The 24657-nt window shown below is 36.1% G+C and overlaps 1 protein-coding gene across 2 annotated transcripts in view; it reads right to left on the reverse strand.

The window, feature by feature from the left end:
- Positions 1 to 200: 200 nt before the first annotated feature.
- LOC131041044 (probable 26S proteasome non-ATPase regulatory subunit 3) overlaps positions 201 to 24657 on the reverse strand; it is a 38311-nt gene continuing 13854 nt past the window's right edge. Inside the window, exons 1-7 of one of the 2 annotated variants that reach the window (XM_057974019.2) lie at positions 13235 to 13464; positions 2267 to 2410; positions 2033 to 2169; positions 1874 to 1928; positions 1648 to 1758; positions 1321 to 1560; positions 201 to 1182 (exon numbers count right to left, since the gene is read on the reverse strand). In XM_057974019.2, coding sequence (XP_057830002.1) covers positions 667 to 1182; positions 1321 to 1560; positions 1648 to 1758; positions 1874 to 1928; positions 2033 to 2169; positions 2267 to 2395 — 1188 coding nt within the window. In that variant the 5' untranslated portion in view covers positions 2396 to 2410; positions 13235 to 13464 and the 3' untranslated portion in view covers positions 201 to 666. Of the gene's footprint in view, positions 1183 to 1320; positions 1561 to 1647; positions 1759 to 1873; positions 1929 to 2032; positions 2170 to 2266; positions 2411 to 13234; positions 13465 to 24657 lie in introns of those variants that run through there. The other variant, XM_057974018.2, reaches the window with a different exon arrangement.

The raw sequence follows: 24657 nt of genomic DNA on the forward strand, positions 1-24657 counted from the left end.
TACATAATATCATTAACGCCTGCATGGAAATTATAAAAAGCTCCCATGTGGCCGTTATTTGCCATATGCTTATGAATTAATAGTCTTGTCATTATATTCTTAGCACCAATCCATCACAATATTTTGACTCACGAGCCTATCACATTAACTCAAAAAAAAGGCTATTAATGTAAACATCAAGCACATCTAAAAATTGCATCTCATACAATCATTCAAGAAATATATATATATATATATATGACACATTGTTCAACACTCCCCACTGATAGCAAATTTCACCAGAAAAACAAACAATCCTGAGATGCTTGAGCAAGCAAAAAAAAGGCATGGCACAACCTCCTTTTCATAGTTGAATATAATAATAAAAAAAATTGTGCCTACAAGCAATTGTGCCAAAACAAATGCAATAAATACCGTGTTCAGACAATTCCTACTGTCTACACAATGAATCTTTCTGCAATCAAAATCAATGTAGAAAATAATGCAGGCTCAGTCACCAAATTGTAGTGACAAATTTGCTCAATCTAGTACGGATTAAGAAGAATGTCCAAATCCCTGTTTTCATCTTTTTAAGTGAAGCCATATGGACCTTACACTCAAATCAATATCTGAAACTCTTCACAAACTTCAGATGGAACTATTTAATTTACTCCTCAAGATTCTAATCTAAAACTCATCGTCATCTTCCTCAGCAATATGCTTTGCAAGTTCTTGCTCCTGCTGTTGCCTTTCTCTGCGTTTTTCAGCACTCTCCCTCTCCTTTTTGTGTGCATTTGGAGGGAAGCGCAAAGCCTTCACAGCTTCATTGTGCATGTTGAGACAGAAAGCTATCCGGGAGTTGAATGCAAGTTGAGGCTCATTTGTGGAGTAGATATCACCAGTCTCTTTAGAAAGCATCCATCCATTTGCATGGTCAATGGTTGCATCAATAGCACCATCACGGATTGCTTTTGCAACAATACTTTCAGCATCTGCCACAGGGGTATCTGAGTTCAGCCTTAATTTGGCAGCAACATCAGCAAGAGAAATTCGTGAGTAGGAGATACTAATATTGCGCAGTCCAGTTCTTATCACATTGTGGCGCAATCGAACAATCAAATTATGTGTTCTATCAGTGTTGAAGGTTTTCGAATACTTATCCGCGACCCTACGGAAAAGTTCTAAATCACCTATACGAACAGCCTGTACAAGTATACTTACGCATTAAAGGAGGTCATAAAATGAATAAAAAGTTAAATGCCCTACAAGCACACCCAATCACAAGTATAAAACCAACAGAATCAGACAGATCATGGAAAAGTATATATCTAGAGCACATACATTTGTAAGTTCAAAATAGGGCCTCAAAGCTGCCTTCATTCCATTCTGCATAAAAGTTGTCCTCTCCGGAATTTCACCGAGGAGCAAGCGAACAATAGCAGCCCATTTATTGCATTGAATGCGGAAGCCACGAGCTGATACTGGAGCCTTACGAGCTGCTTGCAAAAGACTCTCCTTTGCATCAGTGTACTCTAGCTGTATTGTCCGGATTCTTCCCAAGTAGTACAAATACCGGGAAAACTAAAAGATAACAGTCTGCCAATTAGAGGAATATCTGCATTGCTCATAACATGAGCTAATGAATATTATAAGCCAGTAAACACATACCTGTTGATTTGAATGGGCTTCAAACCGTGGAGCTTTTGAACGCAGTTTTTCTGCTTGATCGTAAAGATTGTAGTGTAAGTAATTTCGAAGCAAGAGATTCAGCAATGTCTCCTACAAGAAAATAATACCCCCTCTAGTTGGTTTCATTATGGTAAATAGTGAAATGCATTTTTCAAACCAAAAAAAAAAGCATATACAGCAAAAAGATCCTACAAGCAAACCATACCTGTCCCAGCTCATCATGACGCAAAGTTGCTGTGCGGTGCAAAGCAAGAAGAGTACTGCAACTCAATGTACAATTTACAGGAAACTGTTAGCTATAAACATTATGAAGTAAAACTCCTCATACAGAGGCAATTAAGCATTTCCAATATTGTCTTCTTACCCTCGTATTTCAACAAGAGAATCTGTCAGCTCATAGCTGTACGAGTAATAAAAGTACAACCTAGCAGCCAAAACATCAAGTGTTCTTCGATTTAATTGCTTCAAACGAGAAATGGCATCCAAAGAGCATCTTTTGGCCTGCAAATTTGTCCATGATCCAAATCAGTACAAGAAAGAGTTATATGAACATGACAAAGTGCACGCAACTATGAATACCAGCAAGAGCCCAACTCACCTCATGGTATTGTTTTTGGTCAATCAAATATATTAATACCAGCAAGTATGCAAATATCTCCAACTCCGGAAGAATATTTTGCTTGGAGGAAACAACTTGATTTGTAGCTGAGGGTGTATCAACCTCCATATCCTTTTCTTCTTCCTGTCATAATTCAGATTAAGACAAAAGCCTCAGTTCACAGCTCTCTCTCTCTCTCTCTCTCTCTCTCTCTCTCTCTCTCTATGAAGCACTGCAATTGAAAACGGGAAAATAACAAACAGAGGGGTAAATAACTTGATACAGGAACAGTAAAACATCAGAACTCAAACATTGGAATTATTAGAAATAGAAGAAAACATATGGAGAAAAACGTCAAAAGTGATATGGCTCAAGGAAGGTCATATAAAAACCTATCTTTTTCATTAGAAAGCTCAGCAAGGAAATATGTACAACAGAGTAACTAAACTCCAAGTACCAATCTCCAACATTTTTTGGAAATGGTGTACCGATACCCACCCTCATCATATATAGTCGTAACCAAGTACCAATCTCCAACATTTTTTGAAAATGGTGTAGTGATACCCATCCTTGTCTCTCATACGGTCATATCAATACCAATATCCATCTCTTGGTAACTATGATATAAATTTCAATGGTATTGAGTACTAATATAAATATATACACACGAACATGTAGCTGTAATTGGGGGGAAATTTGTCATACCAGGATACCTGAATCCATACTCATTTCCTTACCACGGACAGCACCTTAAATACTGTGTTTCTTAGTAAATATTAATAATTTGACAACTAAACAGCTGTCAAGTGCAAGGGGTTTTTGTTACCACCATAAATATGCCTCTCAACATAATGAGATACTATATAGTATTACTATTTAAAAAGTTCATTGTAATAAATTTTTAGAAATTATAATTTAGTTTAAGATGATACCATCTTTTATGTTTTAATATGAGTTTAACAAAAACATCCCACTTTTGAAAATTCAATAATACGACCTTAGAACACTTGTATATTGTAAGCCATGCTAGAATTGGGAGAAACGTTGCCATAGGAAGCAACTGGTCATGTAAATTATGGTGCACTAGTAAATGGTTAAATGAAAATCTCAACAAATTAGTCTCTTCATACCTCAGACGGGATAATGCAATGAGTACAATATAACCCTTTGTAGTTATAGCTCTGAAATGTTGGGTCAGTTCAAATTTTACGAACAAAATAACTATATAAAAAGGCCTATGGACCAAACACACCCTATCCTAGAAATCCCCTGCACACAACCTAGTCGTGAACAGATCTAGGCATAATTTGACAGAGAATAACAAATTAAAGCAGGTTCACATAGTCCCAAGCCACGAAGAGCACTATCATAGGTAGTTGAAAAAACCTCAAGAATTAGCATGTTGACGCTCACAAGGTCATGAAAACAATTAAATTAGCCTCCAAACATTCAACCATATCAAAACCTCGATATGCAGAAAACTGAAATGGGGATGGTACAAGAATTGTTTAATTCACAAGTTATTTGGCCAAGTGTTAGCCCTTATTCCTCCCCGATGCTCCTAATTTGGAAGTAAGCCAGGTCATGGCAATTGTGTGGATTTTCAAGTGCTAAACAAAATTACTATCAAGGACAAATAACCTATTCCTATTATTGATGAACTAGTGGACAGGTCGCAGGGAATATGCTTCTTCACCACATTAAATTTGCAGTCCGGCTACCACCAGATTGACTTACAGGATATAGGAAGAAGATATGCCTAAGATAGCTTTGAACTCATCAGTGCCATTATGATTTTTTTTGTGACGTCATTTGGCTATTTGAAGCTATTCTTTGTGTTTGTTGAGCATCTTGTCCTTTTTACATATTTCTATCTGATCATCTTTTGTGGGTAAGATCATAATAGGTTCCATATGTTGTTCATCACAAATACAAAAAGCCATTGTGGCTAACATTTTTTAGACGCTTGATTTTGGGGAAAGATGACAATGAGTAGTAGCACGATTTCTAGGGTGACAGAAATAAAGAAAAACAAGTCAAGCCCACTAGCATATAGAGTTAATCATATAGAATTGGTGATAAACAGCTAGAGGATATTCAAGTAATTAGCTAGACAAACAATATTAGCCTCGAGGATGAAAAAACACTAACCACAAAATTGAGAAAATGAGGAAAGGGGCAAAAGAAAGGCCAACTATGGCTACAACGCAAGAAAGGCCAATGATCGCAATTCAAGAGTGAACTGAGGGGAAGAATTCCAAGACAAATCAGAGAAAGAGAGTCAAAGTAGTAGGGGTATGTGGTCGGATGAGATACATAACATCCATTATAGCCACTATTTTGCCAATCACCATATATGGAGACTCTTAGAATTCCCAACCTTGAGGAGGTCGAAGACTGCCAAAGATTTCAATTGCATAGACAAACATGTTTGACCAGATGAAGGCTACAATTTGTCAAAAGGAGCCCACTTTAGATTCTACGACAAACAAAATCAACCCATCAATCAATAGTGACGGAAGAAGCTCAACGCTCCATTAGTCCTGGATGCATATGTAGTAAAGCTAAAAACGTTTGTGGCTAGGCTTGATTGGATTTTTCATAGTGATCATTAAAGGTAAAGAAGGCTTTCTGAAGGCTCTCAAAAAAATACAAGGTGTTAAAGATATTGCATTGATAATCTCAATGAATCAAATATGTTGAACTTTATGGCTACAAGAGTTCAGCAAACATAGACTGACTTGGCAGAGGGCAAGCTAGTAAGCTAAGGGCAAGTATCTGATCCTCTATCATTACTACATACATTTGTCATTTGCCTCCATTCACTAGTTTGTTGTTCCTCTATTACTAAGAGGAATTCATCTATATGTAGCTTTATTCACTGTATTAAAAGGAACAAGCTTAACTCTAGAAAGTGAAGAAGTTTGATGCTACATGCAATGCCTTGTGTCTCAGTGATTGTAAGAGAATCAAGTACAAGGAAAGTCTAGCAGCATGGTGGAATGCAAAGCCTAAAGAGTCGATATAAGTTCATGAGGACCAGGATCTATGTCAATTGCTAGCAAGTCAAAGAATACCAGTGAAGATGAGTAGTTCATGACATTTCTATATGACATTACTCTATTTATTAAACTTGTTTCTCAATATGACTAAATATTTTTAATTTGAAACTTGTAGCTTGTATCTTGAACTTTGTGATTTATGAATAATACTTATAATAGTCATATCACTATGTTAAATTGAACATCAGATAAATGAATTGTCAATATGGCATAGTTGCATAGCTTAATATTAATGATATATCATATGACATAATAACACAAATGAGAATTGTATTCAATGTTTAATCCTATGTTGCCTAATCAGCCCTATTCTCTGCCAATTCTAGGTACAGTATGTCTCAAGATCGAGTACTGTTAAAAACCCTATGAAATCAACCAAGGCTTGCAACATTGCAGCAGGAAACATTTTTAATCCACCCAGCGATTCCAACACTAAAGTGGAGACTTTTCGTAGAATCAAACGTGATTCCTACACATAACACTCATTTCTTGATTTGAAGTTTTTTTTTAATTTTAATCAGCCTAGCCAACTTCAAAAAAAGTGTCAAATACCCTCAAACAAAAAGTGCAACTTCTTTTTTCATCGTTTGTGTGTTGTGAAAGGCAAAAAAAAAACTTAGTGTTTCAATCACCTGACCTTGAATTGTTCAGCATTTGTGTGTTGCTCAAGCACCCTCACAATCCCTTCTTGCATGTCCTCACTAGTTAAGCAACAGTTTATTTTAAAAATTTAAATATATTTCTTAGTTTTGTTTTTTTTTAAACTTACGAAAACTGACTCAAGTATATAAAATAACAAAATCTCACCTTCCAACAAACTGTCTAAAGTCTAATTTCAGACTATAAATTATAATACAATACTACTATGATATCAGCTTCAAGCATTCTGTAGGAATTTTTAAAAGTATGATTATTAATATATTAAAATAAAGCATTTCACAATTTTATTAACTTAAATAGTATTTTAATTTTATAAATTTAAAAACCTCAAAGATATACATCATATTATTAGCATACTTGTTTCTTGATTTATATTTATATATTGGTAAAAGGTTTACAAGTATGGGTAAATTAATTTAGCAAATTTAAATGTTTACCATGTTAATTTTAAAATTTAAAATTTATTTGGCATGAATGGGTACTATTCAATTAATATTTTTTTTAAATGTTGCACTTTAATATATTATACTATTAATTTTAAAATTTATTAATTTAAATTTGACATGGTACAAAATAGGTAAATTAATTTCATATATACAAATTTAAGATTTGACATTTGTTGTTCAATTTTATTTTTTTAATTTATTGTTGTAGAAAATACATTGATACAATGGCAGCCAATACTAGCTCCATCAGCCAAAGCACCACCTTCAAAACTCACCCAAGTTCACCTTTGTGGAGGCATGTACAAAAAATACAACAAATTTGAGGTGGTGGGACATTTGCTTGGAAATGTGATTCCTAAATCAAAAGTATAATAGCTTGTATAGCCAAGTGAAAACCCATTTTTGTGCCATTCCCAATATGGAAATCAAAGCATGTCCAAGAAAGGTCTCATACCCCCGCCTATTAACAACTCCTTACCCGCCTTCAAGCAGGAAACAGATAACAAATAAATCAAAAGATACCATTGATCAGAAAATCATCTCATTTATGAGACTTCATGATTTTCTGAATGGATTTACATGTTCAACCAGTAACTATCTTCATGAGGAGGCAGTGATGGTTCCTAAAACCTCCTCGATGCAAAGTAAGACTGCGATCCAAAGGCAAGATAATATAGCAAAAATTACTAAGGTACGATTAAGAATTATGTTATGTGCCACTAATAACCATTTGAGGAGGTGCGATCACAGCAGCCAGCATTAGTTAAGAAGACAGAGGATATGTTCAAGATTCGTCACCTTTTGAAAGATGATGTCTGTGAGAAAGGTCACCCGAATGGAGGGAAGTATAAATAGCGTATCAAACACTGAGGGAGGGACCGAAAAAGAGGCTCAGGGATCAGGCGAATTAATCTGAGAAAGACAGATTGGGAACAAGAACAGATCGGATATAAGATAGTCAGATTAAGGCATAAAGCCCTTGAACATTGGTCAAATGATCTGGTATGAAATAGTTATGATATAATTATATGAAAGACTACCCGCATATGATATATATATATATGCAACCTAATGATATTATGTCATTATATTATATATGGAATATAGACAATAATGTGTATTCTCGTATGTTTGCTTAAATGCTGCAAACAACCATGATAGGGATATGTAAGGGAATACAAGGAGGGGAAACAGTTATGGGATCCTCTTCAAAGCACACCACCTCATGGTGGATGATCGATGGTCCCATGAGGCCAAGGGGGTGCAAGGAGCACCCCGCCCTTGGGCTTAGAAGGGAAGGATGTTACGGACACCCTATTGTAGTTTCACCTCAAACCTCTATCGTGGTTGACCATTGGATTAAGGAGCCCCAATCATAGGGAGGAAAATAAGGATGGCAAGAAGAGGGGAACGGTTATAGGATTCTTCACTAGCTACACCCCCTTGTATGGATAGCAAAGGTCCACATGAGGCCAAGAGGGATGGTATATCCGCCCTTGGGCCTAGGGTAGGGGATCATTAAGGCACCCTAACATGCCTCCTTATCCTAACTCTCCTATGATCGAATTCCATTAATGACTTAGATATATCATTAGGCTAAAATAATGTTTTTAACCCTAGTAGGGCCGCTACCAAGATCTCTCTTGTTCAACAATTTTGTTGGTAAATGATATCTCTAACTCTATTTCATTACTTGGAATTGTGATCTTAGGGAAGGAACTAGGGCATTTATAAAAGGGGACATTACAAAAGGATGATAAAGGTTTGGCACCTCATCAAATAGCAAAAGATATCAATCACCTTCAACATTTGCCTCCTCTTACACTTTGATATATTTTGTTATTTGAAGAGGTGGCAAACCTTGAACATTCTAGCAATTGGAGCTGTTGAAGGTAATTGAAACACTACAACTTTTAAATTTTACATTTCACTAATTATCGCTAAATTATTTTTAAAATTAATGTGTACTTTTGTTTTGTTTTAAATTTGTTAGTTTTGAACTAAGTCACAAAGTTCGGTGAATTTGATGGATCAAATTCAAAATCCATTGAATTTTTAAAAAGCTAAAACAATTCGTTTAAGTTCGTCATATAATTTGTATGGTATATGAGATAGAGATTTTTTAATAAAAATTGTATTGGTAAAACCATGAGCTCCATTTCTTCGGATCCAATGAAAAAAACATCCAAACTATTCGAAGTAAAAAAACGTGAGCTCCATTTCTTCAAATCCGAGGTTTTCTTTTCACTGATAGGTTTTTTAGTTTCTGTAAACACAATTTTTTTCTATTGCTTTGCATAAACGCTCCACCTACTTGACCCTTCGGTGGCAACAAATGCTCCCTGACGCACCTCACGCACTCGACCATTCGAATATTAATCATATTTTTTAACCTAATATATTTTTTATTTATGTATGATGTAATTGATTAGTTTTCAGATTATAATACTATCTATTAATATTTTTTTAATTATTTTATGAATACATAGTATCTTACTCAAGTTATTAAAATATAATTTATTCAAATAATTTTTTTAAATATATAATTATTAATAATAATAATGAAAAGTTAGCTATATAGTGCTTTAAGCTTTATTGTTGAGTTAATTATTTACTATTATTTAACATTTTAAAATATTTAATTAAGATGATTAGTTATTACTATATTAAATTAAATATATATAGTATTTATTATATTTAATTTAAAAAAATTTAAATATATATATTTTAATATTTTTAAATTTATATTAAGCGAATTTAATGTTGAATTTTTTTTTCGAACTTTTTACCCTTGCCGAACTTCATCCAAATTTCATTGTTGTCAAACACGAACTCGAACTCAAGCCTTGTGACTTAGATTTTGAATAGGTTGTTGAGATGTGATTCACATCCAACAAATCATCTTGAGATAACTTGTGAAGATGTGGGAACCACTTTCTAGCATGGTCATCAACCAAAGTTGGTTTGTAGGAAGGCAGTCCAACAATAGTGCAAAGGCAATGAATGAAAAGTGGATAATCCTAGATGACACTTGGTGGGAATGAATAAAATATTTACTTAGTTTTGCCAAGCCTATTGGGAGGATGATCCATTATACTAACATGGATAAGCCATGTTTAGGAGAGGTATATGACGATATCAACTCAATGATTGAGAAGATTAAGTCCATCGTAAATGAAAAAGAACAAGATCCTCAATCAACTTTCTCCAAATAAGTGCAAACATTTGTGTTGAGCAATGAAACAAAACGACCACCCCACTATATCTTATTGCCTTTGCATTGATGCCAAATGTCATAGTGATGAGATTCTTATTATGCTGTCAAGGATGCCTCCATACAAAGATAACGAAGTCAGTTAAGAGTATAGGAAAGCACTTACTAAACTCTTCCCCAATCTTGAAATGGAAGATTTAGATACAAATGAGTGTGTTGAGTTTGAAGCCTCCAACAGTCAAAGTGTTTCTACTCTCCTTGACAAGTACACAAAGGATCCCATAAATGGTGGTACCTCAATGGCCATACATCACCACACCTCCAGAGTCTTGTGATTGAAATTTGATCACAAGTAGTTTATTAATCTTTATCACACTCTATAAATTTGAATTGGTTTTCATTCTTAAAATAATATTAGTTTCAAATTTGAAGTTCGATTTACAATTTTATAATGTAAATTTCTCACTTTGCTACAATGGGTAGCTAGTTCCTCCTCATCTTGAGCGGAATCGAAGTACATATTTCTTCATCCACTGAATGAAACGCAACCGACTAGCAGCAAATAAGGCAGAGGGGCTAATTTATGTACATTCCAACTTGTATCTTCTTAGTCACAAACCGTATGAGTACAAGAAAGGGGGTATGTAGTTGTGGGATGTAGATCCAAAGCGACTGGCTTGGGATTTTCAGCTGCCACAAAATCTTCACATCTTGTGGAGTCAGATACATGCATCTTAGTGCAAGCATCAGTGGGGCTGCAAGTGGTTCTTCTAATCTACCTACATCATTCAATCAATGATAACGATGATGTCAGTCTTCACGATGACCCATATGATGTTTCTTACCAAACAAATTATTTTAATATTGAACTTTGAACAAATGAACAATGAATACCTATCATCACATTTAAGTGTTTTGACAAATAGATATCAAATTTGGAATTAGGATATTGTATTTCAAATTCGCAATAATTATGGTAGTTTTATTTAGCATATGCGTGCTTTATTGTATTCTGAGATTAATTATTGTTTTTAAGCTGCAGATATATATTTATGATTTTTATATGTTTTTGTACAAAAATACTCAAAACTCCAAAAAAAAAATATCATACCAAGATAATGTACCCAAATAACTGTAATGTGTTGTCCATGTTGTTCTTTTTAAATTAAACACACTATATTATTTATTTTTGTGGTGTTATCTTTCAGACTAACAAAAGGTGCAAAAGGGTTTGCTGAAAAATAAATTGAATGAATGATTCAATAATCGGATAATGTATTCAACAATATACAAGCGTATATATAGAGATTACAAGACGACGTTCTAAATTAAGAACAAGACGTTTAAAGTGAACTACCAAAAAGCTAAACGCTAAATAAAGCTTAAAAGCTAATTAACTAAAAAGAAAAAGCTAAATGCTAAATAAAGCTTAAAAGCTAAATGACCATTAAACAAGGAACTAAATATAGGTGACTAAAATATAATTAAATATTCTAATACCCTCCCTTAATGGTCATTCTATCTACTAACTACCCTACAGAAGACACTGCAGATCTTTTGATCACATATGAAAAGAACACTCTGTTGCAGTGGAGACCCTCCCTGGATCTGAAAAGTGTTAATGACCAAGAATACCAGAATCCATCCAACCTGACATTGGGTAACCAAACTGAAACCTGAAACCATGATTTTGAGGAAAATCGGCAAACTCTTTTGCAGAAGAGTATCAACTCCAAAACTGACTGCAAGATACTACGGTTGCAGATGTTCGCCCTGGCAAGTGCGACCCAAACTAACTGCAACAAAGCACGATTTTGAGGAAAAAACCGTCAAACCCTGAAATAGGAACCCTCGAAAAGAGAATTTACGATTTTGAGGAGAAAATAGAAAAACCAAGAAATCTAAGGTTACAAATCATCGTTTTTGTGGAAAAAAAGGGTAAAACCCAGATAACTAAAATCTTACGCCAATATTGCGGATTACAGATGAGATAATTTTTAAGGAAAAAGTCGTGAAAACCCTTCCATGATTTTTTTGGGAAAAAATCGTGAAAACCTTGGGACTTATAAGACGAGATCTGGCCTAAATCAATCTGATCAAGGCAACGATATTCACATATCGTGAACATGCACTGTTTCCAGGTGTTGTGGCCGTTGATAAACTTTTGACTGTGTTCCAACATGATGTTGGTCAAAGATGCCATCACAAAAATGGAGGTTGAACGAGGTCAACCTAGTGAAAGCATGAGACAAAAGAATCTGATTCAAAAATCAGAATAGAAGCAGCTACACAAAAAAATCTGAAACCTTGGAAGAGAATTCTGGCACGAATTCTAAGGTTCAAATTTCGAGGTTTGGAAGAAATCCAGAAATTAAAAAAATTCTGCAAACTTAAAATAGCATAAATGGTGCCCAAAAAAAACAGCAAAAATCCCAACGTCCACAGAAATAGCAGAAATTGTTAATTGTTTTTAAATTCCAAGGCAAATGTGCTAGCACAAAATTTCAAGGTGGAGAAAACAAGGCACCGAGAAAAATCTGAGACCAACCTAGAAAATCTCTCGAAAAACCCACCAAAAATCTGAAATCAAAATGCAAATCCAACGGCTCAAAAATTGAGGCACGAAAAACGATGCACCCAGAAAAATCTACCGATGACCCAATTGAGGTCTCGAAAAGCCCACCAAGAATCTACAAGCAAAATAAAATTTCGACTTGAATTGAAGGGTCAAAAACCTAGTCGAAAATTGCAGAAACCCTAGGAAAATTTTCAATCTGCCAAAAAAAACTCCAAGTTGCAGGGCCAAAAATCTCCAAAACCCTAAAAAAAAACATGAACTGCTGCCTGACACAGAAATTCGCCCACAAACCAGAAACCCTCAAAAAGCCTTCAAAAAAGCAAAATCGTTTTTGTATAAAAAACAATAAAAAAAATCTGGAAAATATTCCAAAAAGAAGGCCATGAATTTTTAATAAAAAATTCGCCAAACTTTAAAGAATCCCATTGACCCGCTCTGATACCTTGAAAAATAAATTGAATGAATGATTCAATAATCGGATAATGTATTCAACAATATACAAGCGTATATATAGAGATTACAAGACGATGTTCTAAATTAAGAACAAGTCATTTAAAGTGAACTACCAAAAAGCTAAACTCTAAATAAAGCTTAAAAGCTAATTAACTAAAAAGAAAAAGCTAAATGCTAAATAAAGCTTAAAAGCTAATTAACTAAAATGTTAAATGACCATTAAACAAGGAACTAAATATAGGTGACTAAAATATAATTAAATATTCTAATATTTGCTGTTTTTTGTCTTTTTTGTTTTCAAAGAATTAGCTAAATGCAATAATAAATAGCAGCAAATAGTAATTCTGAAAATACACTAAAACGTGCTATTTAGGAGCTGAAAATTCCAGATCCAAATGCTGAACAAAATATTGAATTTTTCAACAATGTAACAGCAACCCAGTTCATAATAAACCCTTACAAATCCAAACCAAACATACCCAGAAAAAGTGGCTGGCTGGGAGCTACTGCTGTAATTAAATAAGACCTGCAATTCTTCAGATCTGGGTGCCATACCTTCAATTTTGACAGCCATTTGCAAATAAAATGATAGAAGGTTGCCTGCAGCCCCTAACCGCCCAATTTGGTCTAATAAAACCCTTCAAAACCTGAATAATCAGGCTCCACGAATCTGCAACAGCCCTGTTAATGATTGAATTATTTATTCTGATAGATCCACCTGTTGCCTGTAGGATAATAGTCACAGATCTCCCAGACTGTATCTTTCAACAGCGTAGAAGATGTCATCAATAAGGGGTTTTCTTCTCATCAACCAAAAGAATGCCTCCAGAGAAGCTGCAGCCAAAGCTCAAAAAAGAAATAAACCTGAAATTTATAAACTCAAACTCAATGCCCTAATTAGGGTTGCACAACTTTTTTATTTAATTTTTAAAATCACATTATGTCTCCCTAAGTTGTACACCCACTTGAGCCTTTATAATTTATTAATAAAAAGTAAAAACACATTATGACTCCTTAGGCATCCCCCTTTTTAAAAAAATTATGATGATGGGACCCTCAAATAATTTAACTTTATAATAATTAAATAGCATAAGTGAAAAATTTTAATTTTCACTTAAGACCTTATATTATTTAATTATAAAGTCCTAGACCACAAAATATAAAATTACGCCCAATTCAAGTAGAGCGCCTCCAAAGTTCCTTAATCACTTACCCATTAGCTTGTGGAAACTCAACTAACTAGGCTAATGGTTCACCTTGTCAACTAGTTAGGAAGGGGACATTATAGTCCGCCCTTCCCAAAATTGCTTGCCCTCAAGCAATTTCAGCTTTGGATGCTATAAAAATATGCTCACTCCCAAGTTGCATCCTCTACTGGCAAATCCTTCCATTTGATTAAATAATCGGTGAAGACCTATTTTCGAAGAACTTGCTCTCTAAAATCAATAATAGCCTCAGGTATCAAGATCAACTTCCCCTCCTCATCCAACGATGGTAACACAACTAAGGGCACCATGTTGTATCCAACTGTCTTCTTGAGTCTGGATACATGGAAAACGTTGTGTACTCGGCTATTAGCTGGTAGCTCAAGCTCGTAGGCAACCTCCCCAATCCTCCTATTAACTTTGAATGGCCCATAAAATATTGGCTTGAGCTTCGTTGCTCCACTCTTCTTGAGAGTAGACTGTCTGTATGGCTAAAGATAAACCATGTCTCCAACCTCAAAATGGTGCTCTATCCACTGTTGATCAACATACAGCTTCTACTAATTATGTGCTTGTTGCAGATTCTTCAAGGTTTTCATGAAGTCTTGACTCTCCTGTGACAAGTCCTTCACCCTAGGCACTTGGTCGTCCACAAAAAGAAGATCCATTAAGCTAGGAACCTCATATCCATACAAAGCCATGAAAGGTGTCATCCTGATGGACATGTGGTAGGTGGTGTTGTAACAATACTTGCCTAAGTGCAACCACTTAATCCACGATATCTATTGTTCAGAAACATGGTTTATGAGGTCCCATTACACCCATTTATTAACTATCATTGTTTGTCCATCCCTCTCTAGGTGGTAGCTCGTGCTAGGAGTGAGCTTAGTCCCACTCAACTTGAAGACCTCCTACCAAAAGATACTCAAAAACTTGTCCCTATCACCCACATAGCTCTTCGGCAGCCCATGCAATCTAAAGATCTCTCTGAAAAACAAAGCAGCTACCTATGTGACTATATATGTAGCTGAGATGGCAAAAAAGTGAGCAAATTTAGTCAATCAATCAACCACCACATAAATACTATCTTTGCCCTAAACCTTAGGCAGCCCTATAATAAAATCAAGATGCACTCCCATTTTTTATTAGAAATGGGCAAACATTGAAGTAGACCAGCTTAAAATATATGCTCATTCTTATTTTGTTGGCAAACTGAACACTCTCTAACATACTTAAGGACTTCATTCTCAAGTCCTTTCCAAGTGAATCTCTCGTGAATCTGCTTGTAAGTCTTAAAGAAACCTAGATGTCCAGCCATGCATGTATCATGAAAAGTCCTTGAAATCTTCATTTTAAATTGCGAAGAAGGTACCAAATAAATCCTATCCTTGTACACAATTAACTCATTCACCACTGTATACCTGCCATCCTGTGTTGTGCCCTCCATAATCCCTGTTGTCCATGAATCTTTAACATATTCGGCTACAATTAGTTCTCTCCAATCAACAGAAATCTCAACGAGAGAGCATATATGAGGTCTCGTAAAGAGTGCATCAACAACTATATTCTTCTTCCCCTTGACATAAACAATGTCAAAGTCATATGATTGTAATCTACTGACCCACTTTTGCTGCCTGTTATTGAGGTCCTTCTGATTCATGAAGTATTTAATACTGTTATGGTCCATCTTGATGATAAATTTGCCTCCAACCATGTATGGTCTGAATTTGGCAAAGGCATGCATGATGGACATTTCCTTGTCATAAACTAGATAGCTCCTCTCCACCCCTCTTAACTTCTTACTCTCGAATGTGATGGGATGTTTATACATATTACTCGAAGGGTTTAGAGAAGTCTAGTATGGCCAAAACAGGACATGTAAACATCACCTGTTTGAAGTGTTCAAACCGCTTATGTGCTGAATCAAACCACACAAATGCCCTCTTCTTAGTCAAATCGGTAAGTTGGTGCAGCTGTCTGAGAAAACCCCTTACCAAATCTCTAATAGAACCTGCAAAGTCCAAAGCATCCCTTGAGCTGTTTGAGATTGGTAGGGGTAGGCCATTCCATAGTAGCCTTAACCTTCTCTGGATGTACCCTCACTCCATTTGCACTAATGATGTGACCAAGATAAAGGAGTTCTATCATCCCAAAATCACACTACTCTGTGACGTTTTTACACATCGCCCCATTGCAAATGGGGAGCCCCCCTACTTTGTAGGCCCACTCAGTCTTTTCTTTTGGTTTTTTGTTGTTGGGTCTTTTCGCGGCAGTCTCATTAGTTTCCTCAGTTTGCGAGTGTTTGGGGGTCATTTTGACTAAGTCTGCTTTTCGTTTGAGCAAATTTAGCTAAGTTTAGGGGGCTCGTTTTGTCAATTTTAGGGTTTTTGCCTTTAGCCCTAGATTTTAGGGGTTTCTTTTAGGGTTTTGGAAAAACTGAACATATTGCTAGAATCAGGACCCCTCAAGGAACCTCCCAGTAAAATTTGAGCCAAAACAGATCAACTTTCTATTTTTAGAAAGTTCCTATTTTTAGGGATTTTACCGAGTCCCGGAATGTCTTCATTTTGCCAAAAATCATACTTACTATTTTTTAGTATTTTCTATTTTTAGTAAGTTTCTATTTAATAGTAAGTCATTATGTGCCCTGTTTTAGGGTGTAACGCTGACATTTTGAAAAGTTTCTATTGTTGGAAAGATTATTTCTGACAGGACTATTCAGGTAAGCGATGAAGATCAAGCATTCACGACTACTTTTAAATCCGGGAGGTTTGAAAAGCATATAGAATCGATCAAAATTGGCTAAGTATTGGAAGCCCATTCCTGAAGTGGAAAGCTGGAAAATTTGTCTAAGTCTAGGAAATCACCTCAAATCCATATATGGTAGCTTGATCCGGAAGAAGCTCAGAAATTCACCTAAGTCAAGAAGAAGAAAGGAAATCATGAATTCCTCCACACATGGAAAAATCCACCCTACTCCTCAGGAGGGCGCCAAAGTGGAGTGGTCAGGGAAGGATAGAAAAGTTGCGAATTCCTTGGCTTAGGTGGATTTGCACCCTAAGCACTGTGGAGGGCACCAAATCCAAGGGATGATGGATAATTCAAACAAAGTATGAATTCCTCCATAAGCAAGAATAACGCCTAAGGAAGAATATAGACGCCAAACAGAGGTATCCATGGAGAGCATGAAAGAAAGAATTGCATCCATCAAAGTCAAAATTCTATGCCCAATCAGGAAAATTGAAAATTCTTCCAAGGCTTAGAAGTGATGAATTCCACCATGAAGAGTGAATTCCATGCTTAGGCTTGAAAACTTGAAAAATTGTCTAAGGAATGAAAATCCAAGGGTCAAGGAGGAATGAAAAGTGGAAATCCCTCCGGGAAATTTTTTGAAAATTCCATTTTAAGACACCAAATCTTATCAAAATCCGGATATTTTTTGCAGATCTGGAATCGTGGAATCGTGGAGAGAATTCTCGTTCTGCTGGACCCAAGTCCTACATTTTAGGAAAATTCCTAAAAAATAGGAAATGTGGCAAATTAATGAAAAAGCTCCTTGCCCACATGATGAATTCAAAGAGCACAAAAATTCCATCCTCAAGGAACAAATTTCCAGAATTTCTTCTCCAATTCCAAAATGTGCCCAAGGTTGGAAGCAAGACGTAAAAATCTAGGTTCAGGATTGAAGAAATTCCTTCTTCAGGGAAGAATTGCGCCCAAGAAGAAAAAATTCCAGGAAGGTGAGAATTTGGCTGTGTTGTGGAAATTCCTTCCTTCGCGACAGAATTCCGAGAAATTGGAAAAATTGACTGTTGGAAACTCCTTCCTTCAAGACAGAATTCCAAGAAAGTAAAAATTGACAAGTGTTGGAAATTCCTTCCTTCAGGGCAGAATTCTTGGAAAATATGAAATTTGGCTAAGACATGAAGGAATTCCTTCCTCAAGGGTAAAGTAGAATCGAGGTCAAAATGAGGTTAAGGAGAAATTTTTCCTCCACATCAAAATTCCTTCACCATGGAGAAAATGTTCTCTAGGAAAGGAATAGGCGCCAAACGAAGCTAACGAAGGAATTTTCCTTCCAAGATAAAATTCCTCCATGACATGAAAATTCCGCCCAAGGAAGAAGTTGAAAAGAGAGGCATGGAAATTAAGTCAAGGATAGAGAAGAAAGAAAAATCCCCTCAGGAAAGAAAATCAAAAAAAATTCCTTCATCGCATGAATTCTACGCCCAGGATGAATTGAAGATGAAAATCCCAAGGCACGGAAGGAATCAAAGATGAACAACACGAGAAAATACCCTTAATTCATCCAAATTTCAAAAAAAAATTCAGATTTGGATTCATTAGAGAATTTTCTCTCTTGGACCCTGGAACCCTAATCTGAAAAAATTCCTAAAAAATAGGAAATGTGCAAAATTGATGAAAAATCTTCTCCGAGGCAAGGAAAATTCAAAATCTCAAGAAAATTCTTCCCAAATAAAGTTTTCTCTCTCCAAGGGTTTCTCGCCAAGTGACAGCCAGGTCAACGCATGATGAATTAATGGAGCATCTTTTGCATGCAGCCGTCACATTTAAGGCATTATGGTAGATTCCTTTTGCATGCAGTCGTCGCATGTGGAGGTGATGGTGCATTTATGACATAATGGGGTGATTTTTGCATGGATGAATATTCAACGCATGTTGGGCGAATTTGAAAGAGGTGGTGCATTGAATGCACAATGGATGCTATTTTGGGTTATTTTTTAATTCATTGTACATGGGCTTAGTGGGTATTAATTATTGATTCCCACCTTGTTGCATCCTGAGTGGTGAATCTTCTAGGATGAAACCCTAATTGGGGTTTTGCATGTAATCATGGCCTGAGGCCTCTATAAAGGGTTGACCCCCCTCATTTGTAATAAGAGGGAGACTTGTATGAAATTGTTGCAATAAGTTTTGAGAAAATAACAGTGAAACATTGTTCTCTGATGGTGTCCACTTAAGTTATTTTTTTTTTAAACTTGAATGGTTTCACCTTCCTCACTTAGAGTAGAATTTTATTTTCTCAATTGTTAGTATAGTGCTTTGATTTCAATGGAGAATGTAATGGCGTCTGATGAATTTCCATGGTTCATACTTTTTGCATCTTGCTGATTGTAAGTTACAGTGTAAAGTTAGCCTGAGCCACTAAACTTGTGCTAAGTTCGGTTGTGGACAGTCGTTTGGATTGTGTCGTTTTGGGTATTCAAATGCACTTTCTCGATTTGAAAATCCTTCAGCATCCTCAGAAGATTGCACTGGTTCTTGCGGAGTTGTAGTTAAACTTGGCGAAGCAGAGCTTGGTTTATTTGGAATTTGTCCACCAAAGCATTAGCTGTTGATATCACTGCCCTTAGGAGTAGATTTAGGGCCTTTCTAACCCTTTCCCCTTTATTTTTAGTTCATTTCAGTTCGTTCAAAGCAGAAGCATCACCAAATTGCTTTATCTGATGATGAAGTTGCAGCCACAGCAAAGAAGTGAAAGAATGATGCAAACGTAAGGCCCCTTGGATTACCAGCAATCACATCAGCCAACTGAGTCACGTCTGTGGCATAAAGGAACCTTGGAGTCGATTGTTTGAACTTCTTGCAATCTTAGCATGCAATCGCACTTTGATCAAGAGAGAGTGAAGTGACCATTAGGCAACTTTATTCTGTGTTCGACGCTATCATAAAAAAAAAGTCAATAGACTCCTTCACATAAAAAGACTCACTCTCCAAAATGCTCAATACCTCCTCCAGATATTGTATGTGATCCTCCCAAATCCTACTAAAAATCAAGATGTCATGGAAAAATATTAGAACAAACTTCTTCAATTGTTCCCTAAACACCCTATTCATGCAACTTTGGAAAGTGGCTAGGGCATTTGTCAGCCCGAAGGGCATCACTAGAAACTCAAAATGCCCAAAATGACACCTGAAAGTCGTTTTCTCTATATCATCCTACCTCATCCAAATATGGTGGTATCTAGATCTCAAATCTATTTTTGAGAAGTATCTAGCTCCATGCAACTCATCAATCAGCTCATCTATCTCGAGAATTGGGTACCTATTCTTGATTGTTTTCTTGTTCAAAGCCTTCTAATCAATACACATCCACATTGTACCATACTGCTGATGCAAAAGGACTCTTGTTGGGTCTTATATGTCCCCATCTCAAGCAGTTTCTTAATTGCCTTATCAATCTCATCTTTGTGCCTCTTAGGATGTTGATAAGGAGTTGTAATCATAGGTTTGGCTCCCTCTTCTAACTCAATGACATGCTCCATACCCCTATCAGGTGGAACTCCAAGGGGAATACTCCCAAACACCTTGCTATGCTTGGATAACACCAACTGAATTCATGGGTGGTAATTGTTCTTTTGCTAATCTGGAATGTCTGAAACCTTAGGCATAATAAGACACTCTGCTACCCACTCAACCTTATCATTCCTAATCAGCCTCTCCATCCTCTTGAGCGACACTACCCTAGGTCCTCCACTGGAAAGTCCTTTGAATACCACCTTTCTCCCTTGATGTTCAAACCTCATTTCCAACCTTTGTAAGTTGAAGAGAACTCCACAAATGATGTCATCCAAACCATGTCAAGTATGACATCACTGTCCCCCATATCTACTATATAAAATTCATCCTATAGCTAATAATCTCCCAAATGCATAGTTAGATTTGAAATTATACAAGCGCAAGGGATTTTGTACCCTACTACCATTACCTTAAACCCATCATACTCCTTTGTTTGCAATCCTCTTCTTGCCACTACCCTCTCATCAATGAAATTATGCGTTGCTCATATCTCAATCAAAGTAACTACTCGCTACCCCTCTATAAAACCTCTCACCTTGAAAGTAATTGCCTTTTGGGCACTAAAGAGTTGGGCACTAGAGAGTTGGGCAAGGTCAAGGGTCCTATCTTCCTTGGGCTCCTCTTCTAGAGTGTTTTCCTCTTCACCACTCTCTAAATCAGGTGGCTGATCTGATTTTTCTTATTCTAATTCATCATCAAAAAAATATTCTAATTGTTTTGCTTTGGGTTTCATGCTACATTTATGTGAAGGATCCCATGGTTCCCTACAATGAAAACACAATTTCCTCTCCTAAGATCATTCAAATGTTCACTATCCAATCTTTTTGAAACACTTTGTGGCTGATTCCTTTTGCAAATTCTTTCTGCTTTGTCCTTCTTCTGTAGAAAATCCTTGGACTGAAACTTGCTCCTTGAAGTGGTAGTCTCCATAGCTCTAACCTTTTTAATTGCTTCATGTAGAGTTGGAGGATTGAATGCTTTGATCCATCCCTTCAAAGGCTCTAGTAATCCATCCATAAAAAGCAAAATAAGTCTCATCTTTAAAATATCCGTCACCAAAACTGATAGTCGCTGAAAATCAGCAACATATGCATCTACCGAGTCCCATTGTTTCGGCTGCCCCAATTCCTTAAAATCTAGTAATCTCTCAATTAATCTCTTAGTGATAGGATGTGATCTTTGCATGACCCATGGTGATCATACCATGATGCCACCACTCATGAACAACCCCATCTAAATGCAAAGCAACATATTTTATAGACTCTTCTTCAAGTATAGGGTTAAGATTGAAATAAGTGTCCACTTTTTGGACCCATGCTCTTGCTGAAGTCTTACTGGATCCATCAAAATAAGGTAGGCTAAGTTTCCCAACCTTCTTGCACAAGGCATATGTCTCATCCAAACATCCATATAATATCGTAGGCATATATCACGCTGAAAATCAGATCCTGCAACAAGCCAACCCAGTCTAAGCTCATCCTATAATTAAACGAATGTAAGATCATTACCTACTGGAGGTTCCACTCTGCGTGGAAAGACGAGCATAAGAGGTCTAGCTAAAGCTGCTCTATGGTGTTGGTTTACAGCTTTAGGTTGATCCTCTTCATCTCTCTGCTCATTATTTCCCTGATTGTTGACCCCTATCTGAGCTACTGCATCAACCAACTATGCAAAACGTTGATTGGTTTGCTCGACTTGTAAGCAAAGTATCCAAAAGGAGAGTTGTGTGATCTGGTTCCAGGTCCCTGTTACCCCTTTCACCTCTTTCACTCATGTTCTTTGACGGTGATGAATGCTCAGAATGGTTCTCTGAGTGTTGTTCCTCTGTATCTGAAGGCCAGTGTTCCCAAAAACCTTCTTCCCTTTCCCTTAGTCTTTCCCAGTATCTTCTTTTTTTGTCACTAATGCTCATAGAAACTCATTAACCCATTGGATGGTAGGAATTGTGCTCTGATACCACTATAATGTGCCGCCCCTGTTGTTCTTTTTAAATTAAAAATCCATTTTTTTTTTGGTGTGATTTTTCAAACTATCAAAAAAGGTGAAGAAAGGTTTGTTGTTTTTCGTTTTTGTTTTTTTTTTGATGAATCAGCTAAGTACAATAATAAATAGCAGCAAATACTAATTCTGAAAATACACTAAAAACATGCTATTTAGGAGCTGAAAATTCCAAATCTAAATGTTGATCAAAATATTGAATTTTTCACTAATGTACCAGCAACCCAGTTCATAAAAAACCCTTACAAATCCAAACCAAACATACCCAGAAAAAGTGGATGGCTAGGATCAACTACTGTAATTAAATCAGACCTGCAATTCTTCAGATCTAGGCACCACACCTTCAATTTTGACAGCCAATTGTAAGTGAAATGATAGAAGGTTGCCTACAGCCCCTAACTGCCCAATTTGGTCTAATAAAACCCTTCAAAACCTGAATAATCAGCCTCCACAAATTTGCAACAGCCCTATTAATGATTGAATTATTTATTCTGATAGATCCATTGGTTGCTTGTAGGATAATAGTCACAGATCTCCCAGACTATATCTTTCAACATAGAAGATGTCATCAATGAGGGGTTCCATCCTCATCAACTAGGAGATTGCCTCCAGAGAAGCTGCAGCCAAAGCTCCAAAATGAAATAAACCTGAATGAATGAACAAAGGCTCCAAAAGTCTTTTTATAAACTCAAACTCAATGCCCTGATTAGGGTTGCGCAACCTTTTTATTTAATTTTTAAAATCACCTTATGTCTCCCTAAGTTGGATGCCAACTTGAGCCTTTATTTTTAATTTATTAGTAAAAACAACTCATGAGTCCCTAGGCATCCCCCTTTTAAAAACAACTTATGATGATGGGACCCTCAAATGATTTAATTTTATAAAAATTAAATAACCTAAGTGAAACATTTTAATTTTCACTTGAGACCTTATGTTATTCAATTATAAGACCATATAAAATATAAAATTACACCCAAATCACGTAGAACGCTTCCAGAGTTCCTTAATCACTTAACCATTAGCCTGCAGAAACTCGACTGACTAGGATAATGGTTCCCCCTGTTGACTGGTTAGGAAGGGGACATTACAATACCCATACTTGTACCAATGCAACAACTTGGTTTAATCATGAAATCTGGCATAAATTATTTTTATTACTTATTTAAATAAATTTCAGCTTATTTTAGTTCAAATATTAGTTTACAAAAATCTTTTATCACCAAAACTAGGACAAGCATTGTAGCCTTTATATTTATAGTCAGTTTCTCCATTCACATCCATTTCTCAGCAAAACTAATATGGGGAATGGAACTACCGAATAAGGTTAAATGTTGAATCCCTTGAAATTATATCTACAGGTATTCTGCAGGAAAATTCCAGCAAAAGTAAGGCGTCACAAGTATAAAAGCAAGTTGAGGAAAAGAGAAAAACAAAGTAAATGAGGAACTTGACATCAAAATTACTTCAAACAGAAAAGCTAAAGTTATTCGTGTAGAAACTAGTTCTTAAGAAACCCTGAACAAGATTCTGGCCTATATTAAAGTTTGGTTGCAGATTCAAATCTTTAAACAAGGGTTGCAGAACTACCGAGTATCAAACAAAGGCCTGATTACTTTTCTGATCAAAAGAGTTGTTCCAAAAGTCTTGTTGTAAAATCACCCTCAAAGGGAATTCAAAGGAGGATGCTACAGAGATCAATATAGACATTAGTTCTTATAAGGCACTGACCAGGTTTCTAGGCCTTCTTACAGTTTAGTTGGAGATTGTAATCTCTAAACATGACAGAGCTTCGAACTATTGAGTCTTGACTGCCAAACAACTGCCAACAAACTTCTATGATTATAAGAGTTGTTTCAGAGTTCATGCTGTATATCACCCTCTCAAAGGGTAATTTTAGACCTTTTCTGTGAACTCCTTTTTCATTTCTTACATATGAAATATTAAAGCCCTCAAATCAAGTAATTGAAAAAGAGGTTAGCACTCACAACCATTGCTCCATATTAAAATCCTCCCTTTGAAGGAACAGGAGTTCTATGGCACCATTTTCAGAAATCATCTCACAATGACTATGGTCAGTAGTTAATGCTCAATATATTTCTTCAACAACCAGTTTCTCAAGTAGTTCTTCTACGACCAATCTGTCATGAGCTTGAATTCCACTTGGTAATCAATTCATCATTTGATTTTAAAATAGGTGAAGGAATATAAATGGAATTAGTAAAAGCAGCTGTTGGATAACATCAACCATCAATGTTTGGACTTTCAACCAATAACTAGGCCTTCCCCAGATGCAACCCATCCTAGTATTACTCTGGCACACAAAAATTAACCATGGAGATTTCCCCACAATCAATCCCAAGCTGGTGAGGCAAGAACAAGATTGAAGTTAAACGTTTTTATCATCATTACCTCAGCATCAAACATGAAGAGAAGGAAAAAGATTAAAACCTTCAA

This window comes from Cryptomeria japonica, chromosome 4, assembly GCF_030272615.1.
Source record: "Cryptomeria japonica chromosome 4, Sugi_1.0, whole genome shotgun sequence".
NCBI lineage: Eukaryota > Viridiplantae > Streptophyta > Pinopsida > Cupressales > Cupressaceae > Cryptomeria > Cryptomeria japonica.